At 54.1% G+C, this 13745-nt stretch overlaps 1 protein-coding gene across 3 annotated transcripts in view; it reads right to left on the bottom strand.

Annotated features, from left to right (window-relative positions):
- Positions 1-13745, bottom strand: part of KIRREL3 (kirre like nephrin family adhesion molecule 3) — a 377774-nt gene that overhangs the window by 5244 nt on the left and 358785 nt on the right. For 2 of the 3 annotated variants that reach the window (XM_068172246.1, XM_068172248.1), the window contains 5 exons: positions 11906-12006; positions 11631-11829; positions 10543-10578; positions 7620-7727; positions 3812-3921 (listed from right to left, as the gene is read on the bottom strand). In XM_068172246.1, coding sequence (XP_068028347.1) covers positions 3812-3921; positions 7620-7727; positions 10543-10578; positions 11631-11829; positions 11906-12006 — 554 coding nt within the window. The remainder of the gene's footprint in view (positions 1-3811; positions 3922-7619; positions 7728-10542; positions 10579-11630; positions 11830-11905; positions 12007-13745) is intronic. The other variant, XM_068172247.1, reaches the window with a different exon arrangement.

Below are 13745 nucleotides of genomic sequence, written 5' to 3'. Positions count from 1 at the left end.
TGAAGCCTTATCACCTTCAAACAGCGGCTCTGGCCTGGGTGGGTGTGGCTGCCCACCACAGGAGAAGCTGCCCGCCTTGTCCCGCCTCTCCCCAAAATCCTGCTTTAGGACGGGCTGGTGCCGCTGGAAGGAGCCGGCGGTGAGGGCGGGATGTTCCCCGAGCCTCCCGGGCCAGGCTGGATGTTGTGGAGACGCAGCCCGGCTCCGGTTCCGACGCGGCTCTGACGGCTCAGGGCTGCCGGTGCTTGCCGGCGTGGCGGTGGCAGTGGCCGCTGGGCACATGGAACACATCCCAGCCCGCGGGCTCGGCGGGAAGGCACAGAAAGGGATGCTGTGTCCACTGGGCTGAGCGTAGGGATGAGCCTCGCCCAGAATGGAAATTCTGCTCCTTTGATTTTTCCTCTTCCACAGGGATCTGAGCTGAGCACCTGTCTGGGAAAGGTGTCTGGTGCTGATCACCTGTGAAGGCTGTGAACAAACTAGAAATAGCCCTTGGAGCAGAGGGATGGGTTTAAGGAGACAGGAAAAGATAAACCTAACACTGGATTGATTATTTTGACTGTTCCACTCTAAATATGAATCACGGGCGATGCCTGGATCTGCCTGGCCACAGCGGGGCATGAATGATCCAGAAGGGATGAATGGTCCAGAGGTGGAGATCTCTGGGATGCTCCTGCCTGCCTGACACTTTGGGGTCGCCTCTGTCTGCTCATGGCAGTGGGGATAGCTCCTGTGGGATTATCAGCCCCATTTCACAGGTGGGGAGGCACGGGGACCGTTCAGCCAGGAATAAACCCAGCCATGGTAAGGGAGGAGCTGTGTCACGCGGGACCTGACCATGCTCTTCATCTCCCTCCTCACAGCCCGGGCTCAACGGAGCTGCCGTGCCCATCAATGCGTCCCGCAGGAGGGAGAATGCGGCTGTTGTGGTTTATTTTCCCCCGGATCAAACCCTTCACCAGGCTCTTTTGCCTCCAGCCACTGGAGCTGGCAGCCTTTCCCTGCCCGTAGGCACTGCCTGGCAGAACAGCTCTCGGAGCAGGGGGTGGGAGCGCCGCTGAGGCAATGTGAACATATGCAAATCAGCCAGCGTGACGCGTATCCTAAGGTGTTAATGAATTTATAGATGCATGAATAATTACTTGTGAAAAGCACGGTGAGCTGCCGAGGTCACAGATGGCTGGAGAATGACAAAACAGCGTTTGGGGGGACAGAGAGTCACGCTGGCACCCTGCGGCCAGCAGCGCTCCGGCAGAGCGGGACACGGTGGGAAACCGAGCAGCAAAGGCACGGCCACGGCGCTGAGGACCCTGAAATTCAGCAGGAGCAGGTCAGGCTGTGCTGGAGTCAGGGGCTCGGCCGAGAGGCCGGGATGGGGTACGGATGGAGAGCGATGAGGAGCTGTTTGCCAGCGTGGCTGCGCCTCGTGAACATCCGCATTAATGATCCCGAGCCCCGGCGCGGCAAGGACAGTCACAGCTGCTATCAAACTGCAAGGTGTGATGAACACTGGTGAGGGTGAGGAGATCATCTCAAGGGATGGAGATCTCACAGGACACTTGGAGAAGGCAAATGGGGAAGCAGAGGGAATAATGCTGGTGTTAGGAGAAGGGAGAGCTGGAAAATCCTGGGGTGAGGGGAGGGAGGTGCTGGGCACTGCCCTCCTCCTCCTGCTAAAGAGGTCTCATTGCTCCTCATCAGCAAGGAGAAGTTTTTAACTTGATCCTTCATTTCATGGACAAAGTTGGGACATTTTATCAGGAACCTGTTTGGCATCCAAGGCTGGGTGTCTGATGGCCAGGGGAGGATGCCCACACCAACTGTTAGACACAGCAAAGATGTGGATGAAGGACAGAGGGGAGTGTCTGCAGACTCTGAGGAGAGAAGGAACTGGGGAGTACTTCCTGGGAATGTGCTTGCTGAGGGCAGAAGAGGGTGGGGAGGCTTTGATCCAGGCAGGGGAGGGGGCTTTGATGCCTTCTCCCTGCAGGTAGGATGTCCCAGCTGTCCCAAACCCTGCCAGCATCAGGGTCAGAAATCACAGACCATCTCTTCCAGCTCCCGAACGGCGCTGATCCAATGATGTCATTTCCAACTGCTGTATTTTCAGGAAAAATGCCTGGTTTTGGCCAGGAAGGGGGAAGAATTGCCCTCTTCCAGTCCAGCCAGGCTGTGAGTCTGTTGTGTCACATCTGAAAGTGCTCAGCTTTAAGTGTGAACCCTGTTCACACTTAAACAGCTCCATTGTGCCGTGACCAAACCACCTCTCACCAGTCTGGCTGATAAACCCAGGAGCTCCACAACCTCTCCCTGTAAGGCATTTTTTCCCAGCTCTCAAACAAATATTGTCATTTTTGTCTGCACCATTTCCACCCTGCCAGAATCCTCATTGCAACGTGCCCAGCACAGCTCCACTCCCAGCTTCAAGCTGATGTGAAATCACCCCCTGGCTCCTGCAAATAACCTAAGAAAGTTCCCAGGATGGATTCCAAGATCCTGTACTTGACCTCTCACCACCACCTTGTTCACTCAAAGTGGTAAATGTTCTCTTCTGCTGAGGCTTCGTGTGTGCTTCCAGCCTGGCCTGGAGTGGGATTTGGGATGATCCCAGATGCCCCTGTGGGAGCCAGATCTGGGCTTGGCACTGCTGATCACACAGATGATGTACAGGGTCCCATGGAGAGAAAGCTTCTCATTTCCCTTCATCCCAGCAGATTGCTCCAAACCCAACCCCAGCCTCCTCTGCCCTTCCAGCCTTGCAAATCCCACCACAGACTTGCAGATTTCTCAGGGCAAAGCCCTACTGGGAACGTAGGGTCTTGCACAGGAACCTCAGTGGTGCTGGGATAAGTTGCCAGATCTCCACCTCCTCCTGCCTCATTGTTTGGAGGCTCCCTGGCTGTCTAAAGGCTCTGGCAATCCTGACAATTTCAGCAAGCAATTCCACCCACACTACGATGATCAGCCTTGCCTTCCCACCAGGCATTCATGGAACAGCTTTTGCAGGCAGGACATACAAGTGCTGCCCAAAAAAATTGAGCTTTAGAGGAGGAAAAAACCACCCAACAGCCTAGAAAGCAGCCAGTGGCTTCTTCAATCCCTTCCCCCCTTCCCATCTGCTCTTTTATCTCCTTTTTTCTTTTTTTCAGGATTCTTTGCCATTTTTCAGCTTCTATTTGTCACCAGCAAGTGAAAGCCAAGGCAAACTGGGGCTGAGCCACAGAGAACAGTGACCACAGCACACAGAGGGGCTGCTGGCGAGGATGCGCCAGCATCGGGGCGCAAGCTGCGTTTCCTGGATCTCAGCCATCCACCTCTTGCCCTGCCCGTGTCCGCCGGTCCCCTCGGGTGAAGGCAGTGGCCTCGGGAAGGTGACACCTCCCCGGTGTTACAGAGCCAGGTGCAGACTGGCCCCACAGCCCGGGTGAGCATCCAGCCCTGTGCACACGCCTTGGTGCTGCCCGCACAAGTCTCGCTGGGTGATGAGCTCGTTATCACCTCGTGCTCGCCCGTTGTGTGTGTCTCCCTGCCCTCTGCAGCTTTCCAGGTGTGAGGTGGCAAATTTGCTTTGCAATTAGCCCGGCGGGCAGATAGGCCACTGCAATAAAGCCCTAGCAGCTCTCCCTCCTCATTAGCCGAGTTTCACTCGAGGAGTTTTTACGGCAAGAGAATGTGGATCTCGAGAACGGCGTATTTGGAAGAGTATCTTTGCCTTGAGTGGTTATTACGGGGCTGAACGACGCGGGTCCGGGCTTGTTACCATCAAACTTTGCCCGGAGCAATCGCTTAGGGAAGGGAAGGAATTCCTCACCATCAGCTGCTTGATGGTCGGGTGCTCCTCCGCCTCCCTGCCCGAGGCCGGCTCCTTGTGCACGATCTCCACACGGATATCGTTCTTGGCAGAAACCACACCCTTGAGATCTGGGAAAAGAGGGAGATGGACAAAGGGGTTAGTCTGAGGCAGTGGCAGAGCTTCTGCAGGGACATGACTGAGGATTCCCGGCAACACCTGAGAAAATAAACCCGGTTCAGCAAACCCACTGGAGAGCTGGAGGAGCAATATTTGCGTTGCCAGAAGGTATGGATGGCTCAGACTCCTGTAGGAATTCCTTTTGGAGCTCGGCTGGCCTCTGCCACACTCACAATGCTGTTACCAGGGGCTGGGCTGTAGCAGAACTGCTCCCACAGGGAGTGAAATCGTTGTCCAACCTGCTGATCCATAGGAAATACTGCTCCTGAGGGATGGACCAGCTCTGCACAGACTCTGGGAACCCCAGAGAAAAGCCTCCCACAGTCTGGGCTGCAGACAACACATGGAAAAGGCCAAGCAAGGAGCACAGACGTAGCCAGGGACAGTTTTATCATCTCCAAGCAGCCTGGAAATGACAACGAGAGAAGAGAGAAACATTCCTAGAGAGACTCCCTGCCTTCCCTGAAGGTGTCAGGCATGCTTTGAACAAGTCATTTTAGCCGAAGTAAACCACAGACGCGGAGCAGCGGGAGCAGAACGGCGGCGCAAAGCCGAGATGAAAAGCAGAGATGGAGGCAAATCTGAGCAGCGAGACCTCAACAGCTTTGAAGCTGGCCCTCAGCCATGAGCCTGGCTCTTACCTCCCAGGATGGCTGTGCCAGCCCTCCCAGACCCAAAAACTGCCTTGAACCACTGGTTTGTCAGATCTACCTCCAGCTGACGGATCCAGCAGCGCCCTGCCAAGCCAGGATTGCAGGGATCAGTCCAGAAAAGGCTGGACCCCCCGGGAGGTTTATCTCTAAACCAAACGGAATGATGTAACCCACACCAGCTCCAAGCTCTGTCCTTGAATTCGTCTCTCCCAGCATCCCCTGTCCTCCACACCCACAGCCCCCAGACCTTGCCAAGTCTCAGGGCACAAGGCAAAGCCTTGCACTGGGAAGTTACTACAGCTTATTTTTTAAATGTTGTCCTGCTGGGACCATGTTCCTGGTGCTGGAGCCTCTGTCTTTAATCACAAGGAGACGCTAATCAGTGTCTTGCAGCTCCTCTCCCAGGAGTGTTCCCCCTCAAATAACTCTGGGCCGTTAAGTCACTGAAGATATAACAACAGATGTGCAGTAAATTTTTTTTTCTTTTCCAGAGCCTCCAGGCTTGGTGTGTCTGCACCTGGTCCTTTTTTTTTTTATTTTTTTGCTGCATTTTCCCAAAACATGGTCAGGAATTGCCTCGCCCATTGCTGTTAGTTGTGGTCGGTGGCTGGGTCAGGAGATTCCTTCTCCAGAGTTACTGCTGGGTCACTGCGTCCCCTCAGCACAACTGTTCCTGCAGCCTGCACCAGGTGGTTGTTATAAATGATGGCACAACGCTCCAGTATTTGTCTTGGGAGAGGAATCTGCAGTCATCCTGGCTGGAAATGAGTCCTTCTCCTGCTATCCAAGTGCTCTGTCAATCCCATCATTCCTGAGCTGATCTCTGTAATAACTCTACGCATCGCACACAACTAACAGCGATGAAATTCCTTTCCTCACCTTCCAGCCTGTTGTTCCCACCCTCCTGCCACTGGAGACAGCGGCCACAGCATTCAGCTGGCATCAGCACCTCAAAATTGGGGTAAAAGCCCATCTGTCTGGCACATCCAAGTCCTTCCCTGCAGGGTTCTGCACCCTGAGTGTCACTGGGGTCTGGCTCAGTTGCTGATGCTCCCAGTTCCCCCCAAACCCAAGGAGAGACTGTTTTGGTAGTTTCCAGTGGCTTTTGAAGCCAGGTAAAGGGGAACTGAGTGGCCTCAGTGCCACCAGCACCCCATGCATGAATCTCAGGCTGGGGAATCCCATCTGCACTCTGGATTTGCTGCAGTCTCCAGCTGGATCTGGCTCTTCCCTTCCCACAAGGTTTTGGGGAGGGAAGGGAGATCAGGACAGGCATCTTCACTTGGGTGATCTCTTATTCTGATCCCAAAGTGAAGTGGCAAAGAAGCCTTGTAGGGAGCACAGGGACCACTGCCCTGGCCTGGGGATGCTGCTGACCTCTCCCCAGGGAATCACACTGCCAGGGGAGCAGCAGAGCAGGGAACACTCCCAGACCCAGCAGCCTCTGGTGTATTGGAGACCCAAAAACCTTTTCTAAATGGCATAGCACCGGAAACCCAGCAGAGAAAAGGACTTCAAACCCTGCCACCATGTCCCCAGTGCCTTCTTTCCAGAACCTATCTTCCCAGCCCTGGTGAGGAAAATGTCTCTTCTTCCTGATTTAGCAATGGGATAAATAACACAAGGCATTTGGCTGGGATGGCCTTGTCCCCTCTTGGCTTTCCCCTTGAAGAGCAGCCCATCCTTGCATGCCTCCAGCTTGTGAGGGTCTAAATCCTGGTGTTTTCACCATGTCTGGAATCTGTTGTCATGGCATTCCTGTGAAATCGTGTGTCCTGTAAAGAGCCCTGCACCATCTGGTTCCATCTAACGAGAGGGAAGTAATGAACCACACGCTCTCTGTTTCTCTGAAGGATATGGCATGGGGAAAAAACAGCCCATGGACATGGAACACAGCTTGGCTCTGCTTCCTTCAGGTTCTTGCATTGTCTCTTGCTGCCAAATGACCTCCACAACATCAAACTGGCCTGGTCTTGGATGCTGTTCATCAGCAATCCTTCCCCAAAAAGCAAGATAAATGACTTTTCCTATTTAGTTCATTAATTCTTGCTAATGGAGGCTGTGAGAGTTCAAAAAAAAAAAAAGGGATAAAACAGGGAGAAGCATCATTAACACACTGAAAATTAAACACATTTCTGCAGGGGAGGGGGTTGTGTGTCCTTACTGAATCCAGGAGCTACCTGGTGTCTTTGATAGCTTTGTAAACCATCAAGGGGGGAAAAATAAAAGAACAACAACTGGGTTTTCTGGCACACACGTGGAGAGTTTGGCATCCTGAAATCCATACCACGCGTCTCGCGAGCCGGGAGCAGCGCCAAGGATCTCCTCCTCTCCCCAGAGGCTTGGAATGCTCTAGACAATCACACTCTTCTCCCTCCTGCTTTGGTGACTTTTCATGGGGCCAACAATCCTCCTTTAATTTTCTGGTGTCTTTTTAATGAGGCCAGACAATGCCGCACTGCTTCCCCCTCCTCCTCCTGTACCTGTGTCTCTAATGTCACTTTAACTTGTATTTCCACTGCAGCCAGACTCCAAAATGCACAAGTCCCATGAAAAACCCTCTGCTGGCTGTCATTCCTGCCAGGAATATGCATGTCAGGAAAATTGGAATTAAAACAGAAGCAGAACTGTGGAGGGTTTTTAAGCACCAATATGGCACAGTGAGGATGCTTCTCTCTCTTGTACCCCAGGATTTCTCCAAGGGAGAGATTAAGAGGTCCCCAGCACACCTCCTGAGCTGCCTGTGCTGCTAACAGGGATCAGTTACCTTGGCATGTTTGCCATAAGCCCTTCCCTTTTCCCACAGGGCTGCCATTTGCAGCAAACACTTGGTAGCCCCACAGGAGAAGCAGCTTGTGCGGGGAAGTAAATTCAGCAAATTGTGCCGGTAAATTCAGGCTCTGATTTCTCCCTGCTCCACTCAATTCACCCTCTCCCCAGAGTTCTCCCCCCAGCCCTTCCAGAGGGGTGCAGCGTGGTGGGGGGGTGACACTTACTCCTCTGGGAGCGGGCGCAGCAGAAGGCGACGATGGTGGCCATCAGCACCAGGAACGCCACACCGGCCCCCACGGCCACTCCGATGATCACCGCCATCGGCACCGACTCTGCAAGAGCAAGGAGAGGAAGCATGAAGCGGGCTGAAGGTCGCATGGGGGGGGCTTTTCCCCCAGGGACCCACCCCTGGCTACTGGCAAGAGGCTCAGTGATGAGCCTGGGGAGGGTTTTGGGGCCTCCTTCCCTGCTCCCCCATCCGTGTGTGGTGATGTCGGCACGGGCTGCCCGTGGGATGCTGCAGTTTGTACAACCCTGCTTGTTCTGTGCCTCAGTTTACCCTGGGAGGAGAGGAGGGGGGAGCCGGAGGAGCAGATTAGCAACTGCTCTTGTTAGTGCCCTGCGGGTTAATGAACGAGCTTCTCTAAAGGATGAAGTGCAAAAGAAGACCGTGTGTTAATATTATTAAGAAAGAGAAATGGCATCCGAGCAGGCTGATGGATGACTTAACCCAAATCATCGTTCACAGCCCCTCCCTATTTTATATCCCAATTTCCTGCCTTCTCCTGTGGCTTATCAACTGCCATCCTTCAAAAATTCCTGAGGGTGCTACAAAGACCGGGACAGGAGGGATGGCCCATGCTGGGGCTGAGCACTGCGGGGTGGGATATGTAGGCAGGGTCTGTGGGAGGCAGAGCAGGGGATGCACCCTCACATCCTTCTGCCTACTAGAACTCTGTCACCAAGCTCCTGGGGGAGATTTTGGGCTGTGGCTCAGCCAGCAAAGCTGATTTATCTACGCAGGCTCTGGCAGCAGCTTGTGAGGTGTGGGGAGGGTGGAATGGGAAATCACATTTATGGTGAGAGGGTCAGATTTGGAGCCCCAAAGCCTTTTTATCTCCCTGCTCTGTCCCTCCAGTTCCTCCAGGCACAGCTCCAACTTCACAGTGAGTGTTGGGTTGGATGAAGGAGGGGCAGCGATGGGCAGCACTCCCACTGCAGGACACCACAGCTGTGGGTACCACAAACTGCCTTCCTCAGCTGGGATGATAAATCTGCATCCTGAAGACCCTCTCCCCTAAAGCTGCAGGTATCTCTAGGTCCCCATTCATTCTCTTTCTAGACACTCTGTAGGATCTTGTGAACCAAAAGAGGGATAACCCTCTCTGGTATGACCAGATAAGGTGGGTGAGTGTGTCCTCACAACTTTCCTGGACACCTCCTTGGAAGGTGTTTTCTCCCTGGAGGCCTTGCTTTGGAAATGGATGGGATGAATTTATGGGACAATGTATGCAGAGAGGTGGTTCTCAGAGGTCTGTGCAGATGGGGACATGAATGCTGCTGCACCCTGGGGACACAGGGGGTGACCCAGCTGAAAAGCACAGCCCAGGGATTGTCACTTGACTGAGTGATACAGGAACCATTTCCCATTGCCCACTGGTGTGGAGCTGGGGCGGGGCATGAATTTCATCCTGGACCTGAGGCCACAAATCCCACCTGTGCCTTTCACCCTTCCCAAGGGGGACACACTCCTCCTGGTGGGACTGGGGGCAGTTGTCATTCCACCAGCATCCACTGTGTAGTCAGCAAAGGGTGTCTTCCTTGTTGACCCTACCCCAAGTGGGACAGAGGAGCTCTAAAGCCACTTCATGGTACCCTTAAGCCATGGCTGTGGACCTCATGGGTCCTGAGCCCTAATTTGGGAACTGCAGGATGACAAACGTGGTGCTGATTGAGTTTAGGCTCTGCTCACACTGGATCAAAATAGAACTGATGTTTCTCACTTTGTGGCTTGCTCATGGATCTCCTGCTTGGGCCTGCAGGTCCCTTGATGTGTCACATGTCACTCAAGCTGGGCCACTGGTGACATGACTCAAGTGGCACTGAACCAATCCATCACCAAACCTCTGAGAGTGCCCAGGTGGTGAAAAGGCAAATCCCCTCAGTCCTCTGCTGGAGCTCAGGGAACAGATGCTACAGCTGGGTCCAGCTGCCCCAAGAAGCTCACCTTAAAATCAGCATCCTCCAACCCAGCAGCTGAGCCAAGGCATGAAGAAACCAGGATTTTCTGAGGCTGCCTGCTAGGCAGTGCTCCTGCCAACAGAGGTAGCTCCTCATGGGAGTTTTTTGGCCTTCCCAGGGGAATTTGGATCAAGGGGCTGGAGAGACAGGAGCCTGGAGACCCTGGAAGGGCTGGCTGGCTCTCAGGTTTGGGGAATGGGATCTGCAGGGCAGAGCTCAGAGAGAAGCAGGTGGTGATGGGGATGAAGATGATGAAGAACAGTGCAGGGAATGGGGTGGGGAAGATGTCCGGGGCTCTCCTGGGCTGGGATAAAGGTGACTGCAAAGGGGCAGTGACAGAATGGTGGGGATGGTCAAGTGGCCTGTAGGGATGGGTGAGCTGAGGGAGGGGCAGACTGCTGGCTCCCCCAGGAATCCTGCTCTGGGGAACAGGATGAGGAACCACAAGGGCAGCATATCCCACAGATCTGCCCCAAGATCCATCCAGACCTGCTCTGGTGCCAGTGGATGCTGGCTATCACTCTCCCACTATGCTGAACAAAGCTGATGTCTGCAAATGACCCTGGAAACATGTACTTCTCCCTCTTTGTTTTTGTCCCAAAGTAGCGCTCTGTGGGACTTCTGCAACATTTTAAACATGGCTGAGTAACAGCATCCCCCTTCCAGTGACTGAGGAGCTGGGGCAAAGAAAGTGCTGGTTTCCAGAGTGGATCAGTGGCACAGGGGGGACTGGACCACTCCAGCTTCCCAGTCCTGCCCGAGGCACTGCCCTGCAGCTTCCCTACACCCCTTCCTGCCCTGCCTGCCCTATGGAAAACTGCCAGGCCAGGAGGACGACACCGGGCCCTCAGGTGTGGTGATGGCTGGGGACAATTCACATTCACCGTCAGCTTATGATTTCCATACCTGCTTGAATACCAGCTCCTGATTTCATTTCCGTACCTGTTTGAAAATAAAGCAAGTGTCCACAGCCTTGCACAGCCCACGTGCCCACCGCAGCCTTCCTGAGCGCTCAGCCCTCTGCTCTGCTCTGCTCCGGGGCTGGCCCCGTGAAGGGGACCCTGTGGTGTCCCCCTGGCCCGGGCAGGGCTGTTCCCTGGCGTGGCCCAGCAGGGACGCCTGGATGTGAGCTCGGAGCCGGCTCGGCTGCCTGGCCACCCTCCGCCGGGACCCAGGCTCGCCGCCGAGCACTCCTGCTGACTGGCAGACGACCTGGAAAAACCACTGGCTCTGTTTGCATTGGAAGAAGCCCAAGGCTAATTTTAAGGGGTTCATTTAGCTCTGATTTAATCTGGACGCCAGCCTTGCCTATAAATCACGGCTTAATGAGAACAATCCACCTGCCTGCCCTGGCATTTAATAAAATAGAGGAGAACTGGAGTTCCTCCAGGAGCTAAGCATTCCTCACAGCTAAGCTCTCCCTCCCCTGCTGTGGAGAGCCCCGAGAGTGGAACTTCTCTGGCCATCCCCTGGGAATTGCTGGGTGTGTGAGCCCAGCCCTGTGTGATGGCATTGTGGCTGATGGCCAGGATGGAGAGTTGCCACCCGTCCAAATGCCTTCCTCTCACGCACTCCCATCACTGTGGAGCAGGGGGGTCTGCTGGGAGCAGCCACTCCTGTTTCTCCAAGGCTACAAATGATCCTCCAGCCTGGGGCAGTGACATCACCTTGTACTGTGGGACAGGGAGTAAGGGGTGCAGGATCAGCCCATGCCCTCCAGCATTAGCAGGGCAGGTAAAATCAGGAATACCTTATCAAGCAGAGACTTTACAGGGCTTGTCCTGCCCCTTTACCAAGATCATGTGCCCTAAGGATGCCATCCGACAGCTAGCACAGCTGGAGCCTTGTCACCGTCCTTCCTAATTTCCTCTTTGGCACCCCAAGAGCTCTCCTGAGCACCTCCTGCCTCTCACAGCATCTCCCCACTCTCACAGCCCAGCCAGGTGCTAATTCCCACTGCCCACCAGCCCCAGCAGCTGCCCAGCAGTGCCCACCTTGCTCCTTGAGCCGGATGATCTCCGTGTCGGAGCCGAAGCTGTTCCAGGCAGTGCAGTTGTAGATGGTTTGGAAATCAGCCCGGACGATGTTGCTGATGGTCAGTGTGGAGATGACCCCCTCATCTGTGCTCACCGTCTCCACCGTGTAGCGCCCGGAGGTCCCAGACTCCAGGACGTTCTCCTTCCAGGACCAAGCCTGCCAAGCGAGAGAGGGGTGAGCCCGGGCACCCCGAGGCGTTCCAGGCACCCGCCGTGCCCAGGGTGGTACTCACAATTCGGTCTGGCGGCGGAGTGCTGCGGATGAAGCACTTGATCTGCCCCTTCTGGCCGTGCAGGGCGTGCTGGGTCTGGGTGCTGGAGATTATGGGGGGCCCTGTGGAGACAGGAGAGGCTGCTGGCACCCCATGGCACTGGCGGGGATGGGGGGTGTTAGGGGAGCCCCGAATGGATACTGGGGTCTGTCTCTGAAGGGCAGGGATGGAGAAACAGCCCCATCATCTTCTGTGATGGAGAACATTGAGTGGAGGCTTTGGGCTCTGCTGGGTTTTTGCAAAGCCCCCACAAAGCACCAGCGTCCCCCATCTCTGTACCCCCACCCCTGGTGTAAAGAATCCTGCTCCCATGTCCTTGGTGAGCCTGGCCTCTGAGAAGGGCTGTTTGCTGCAGAAGCAAAGCAGGATCCCATCCCACCTGGTGTTTCTCTTCTTTGCTCTCCCAGATTCATTAAGCAACCATTAAACTAATTGCTCTCCAGGGCATTAAGGAAGATGTGGTGGAGGAGTTTCTGCAGGAAAACCTTGAAACCCATCAGCTGGGCTCTCCTGTGCCATGTGGATCATGAAAGGAGCCTAGGAGAAAGGGTAGGAAAGGCTCTTCCTGAGCCAAACACCAGCTTGGGATGGGAAGTGTCCTTGTCCTGCCTTGGTGAACATCCTGTGATTGGGAGAAAAGGGATGGGAGAGGAGAGCATGTGGTGTGTCCCTCACTCTTCTAACAGCCCTGATGGCCCCAGGGGAGCAGCACAAGAGCTGGGTTCCTAATTGCTGTAAATTAACCTCCTTAATTAAAGCAGATTTGCATTTCCATGAGTGGCTTGCTGCTGGCAGAACAGAAAACAGCAACAACTGGGCTGCAGGGCAGGGAGAGAGGGGTGGCAGGGGCAGTCAGAACTCCCCCTGCTCCAGCTCTGGAACTTTGGGTGTTCACTTGGGTGAACACACAAAGTTCCAGAGTGTCACTAGGGTGTCACACCTGGTTTGGACTACATCACTGGGTTTATCAGTAACACAACCTTGTGGATTTTTTCCCATTTTCCCCACCTCCCTGCCCTGCACCTGATGTGTTCCTTCAAAAAAAAAAAGTCTCAGGGATTTGGGGTAGATTGGGAAGAAAGATTTCCCTGGGTATTCCTGCCTGATTCTCATGCAAATCACCCATTTATAAATTTCACAAATGCACAAAAATATACCAAAATGCTAAATCCTTCACTCTCAGGCATTTGTACATACAGCTGCCTTTTGGAGTGGTCCCAGTGACCCCTACCTCACCAAACTTGCACACTCCTCACACACTTCCCACTGAGGCACAGCCCTGTCCCTGCTTCCTTACACTGTCCAAGGGGAGATGGATGGAAAACAAGCTCATTGAAGCACAATTCGCTGACCAGTGACCACGCTTCTGGCAGCTCAGGAAATTACCACTGGAAGGGAGCCGCCATCAACATCAGGAATAGCAGGAACTGGGCATGAAGGTCAGGACTTGTTTTGCTGTAATGGACATAGCAGTACAGCAGTGGAAACTTGTGCCCTTTTTGATCGAAGAAGGCAAAAAAAAAAAAAAAAGACACTTTGTTGTGTTTTTCTCTCTAAATGCTCAACATGTTGTTCTAGGCACGATCCCAAGGTGTGAGTTCTTGTTTATCCGTCGCTGAAAGCTCAGCTTTCCAAAGGGTCTCAGTGGAGGTGACTCCTTGCTTTGCCTGAGGAGCCTGCTGAGGCCATTGATGCTCCTGCCCATCTGATGATTCCAAAGCCAGCAGAGGCAAGAGCAGTGATGGGATGTGCAGGCCAGGCCTAAACAGTAATAAAAAGAACTGTCTCCTTTCCATTTTGA

This window comes from Anomalospiza imberbis, chromosome 24, assembly GCF_031753505.1.
Source record: "Anomalospiza imberbis isolate Cuckoo-Finch-1a 21T00152 chromosome 24, ASM3175350v1, whole genome shotgun sequence".
NCBI classification, from domain to species: Eukaryota; Metazoa; Chordata; class Aves; order Passeriformes; family Viduidae; genus Anomalospiza; species Anomalospiza imberbis.
This window is presented reverse-complemented; position numbering and strand designations above follow the sequence as displayed.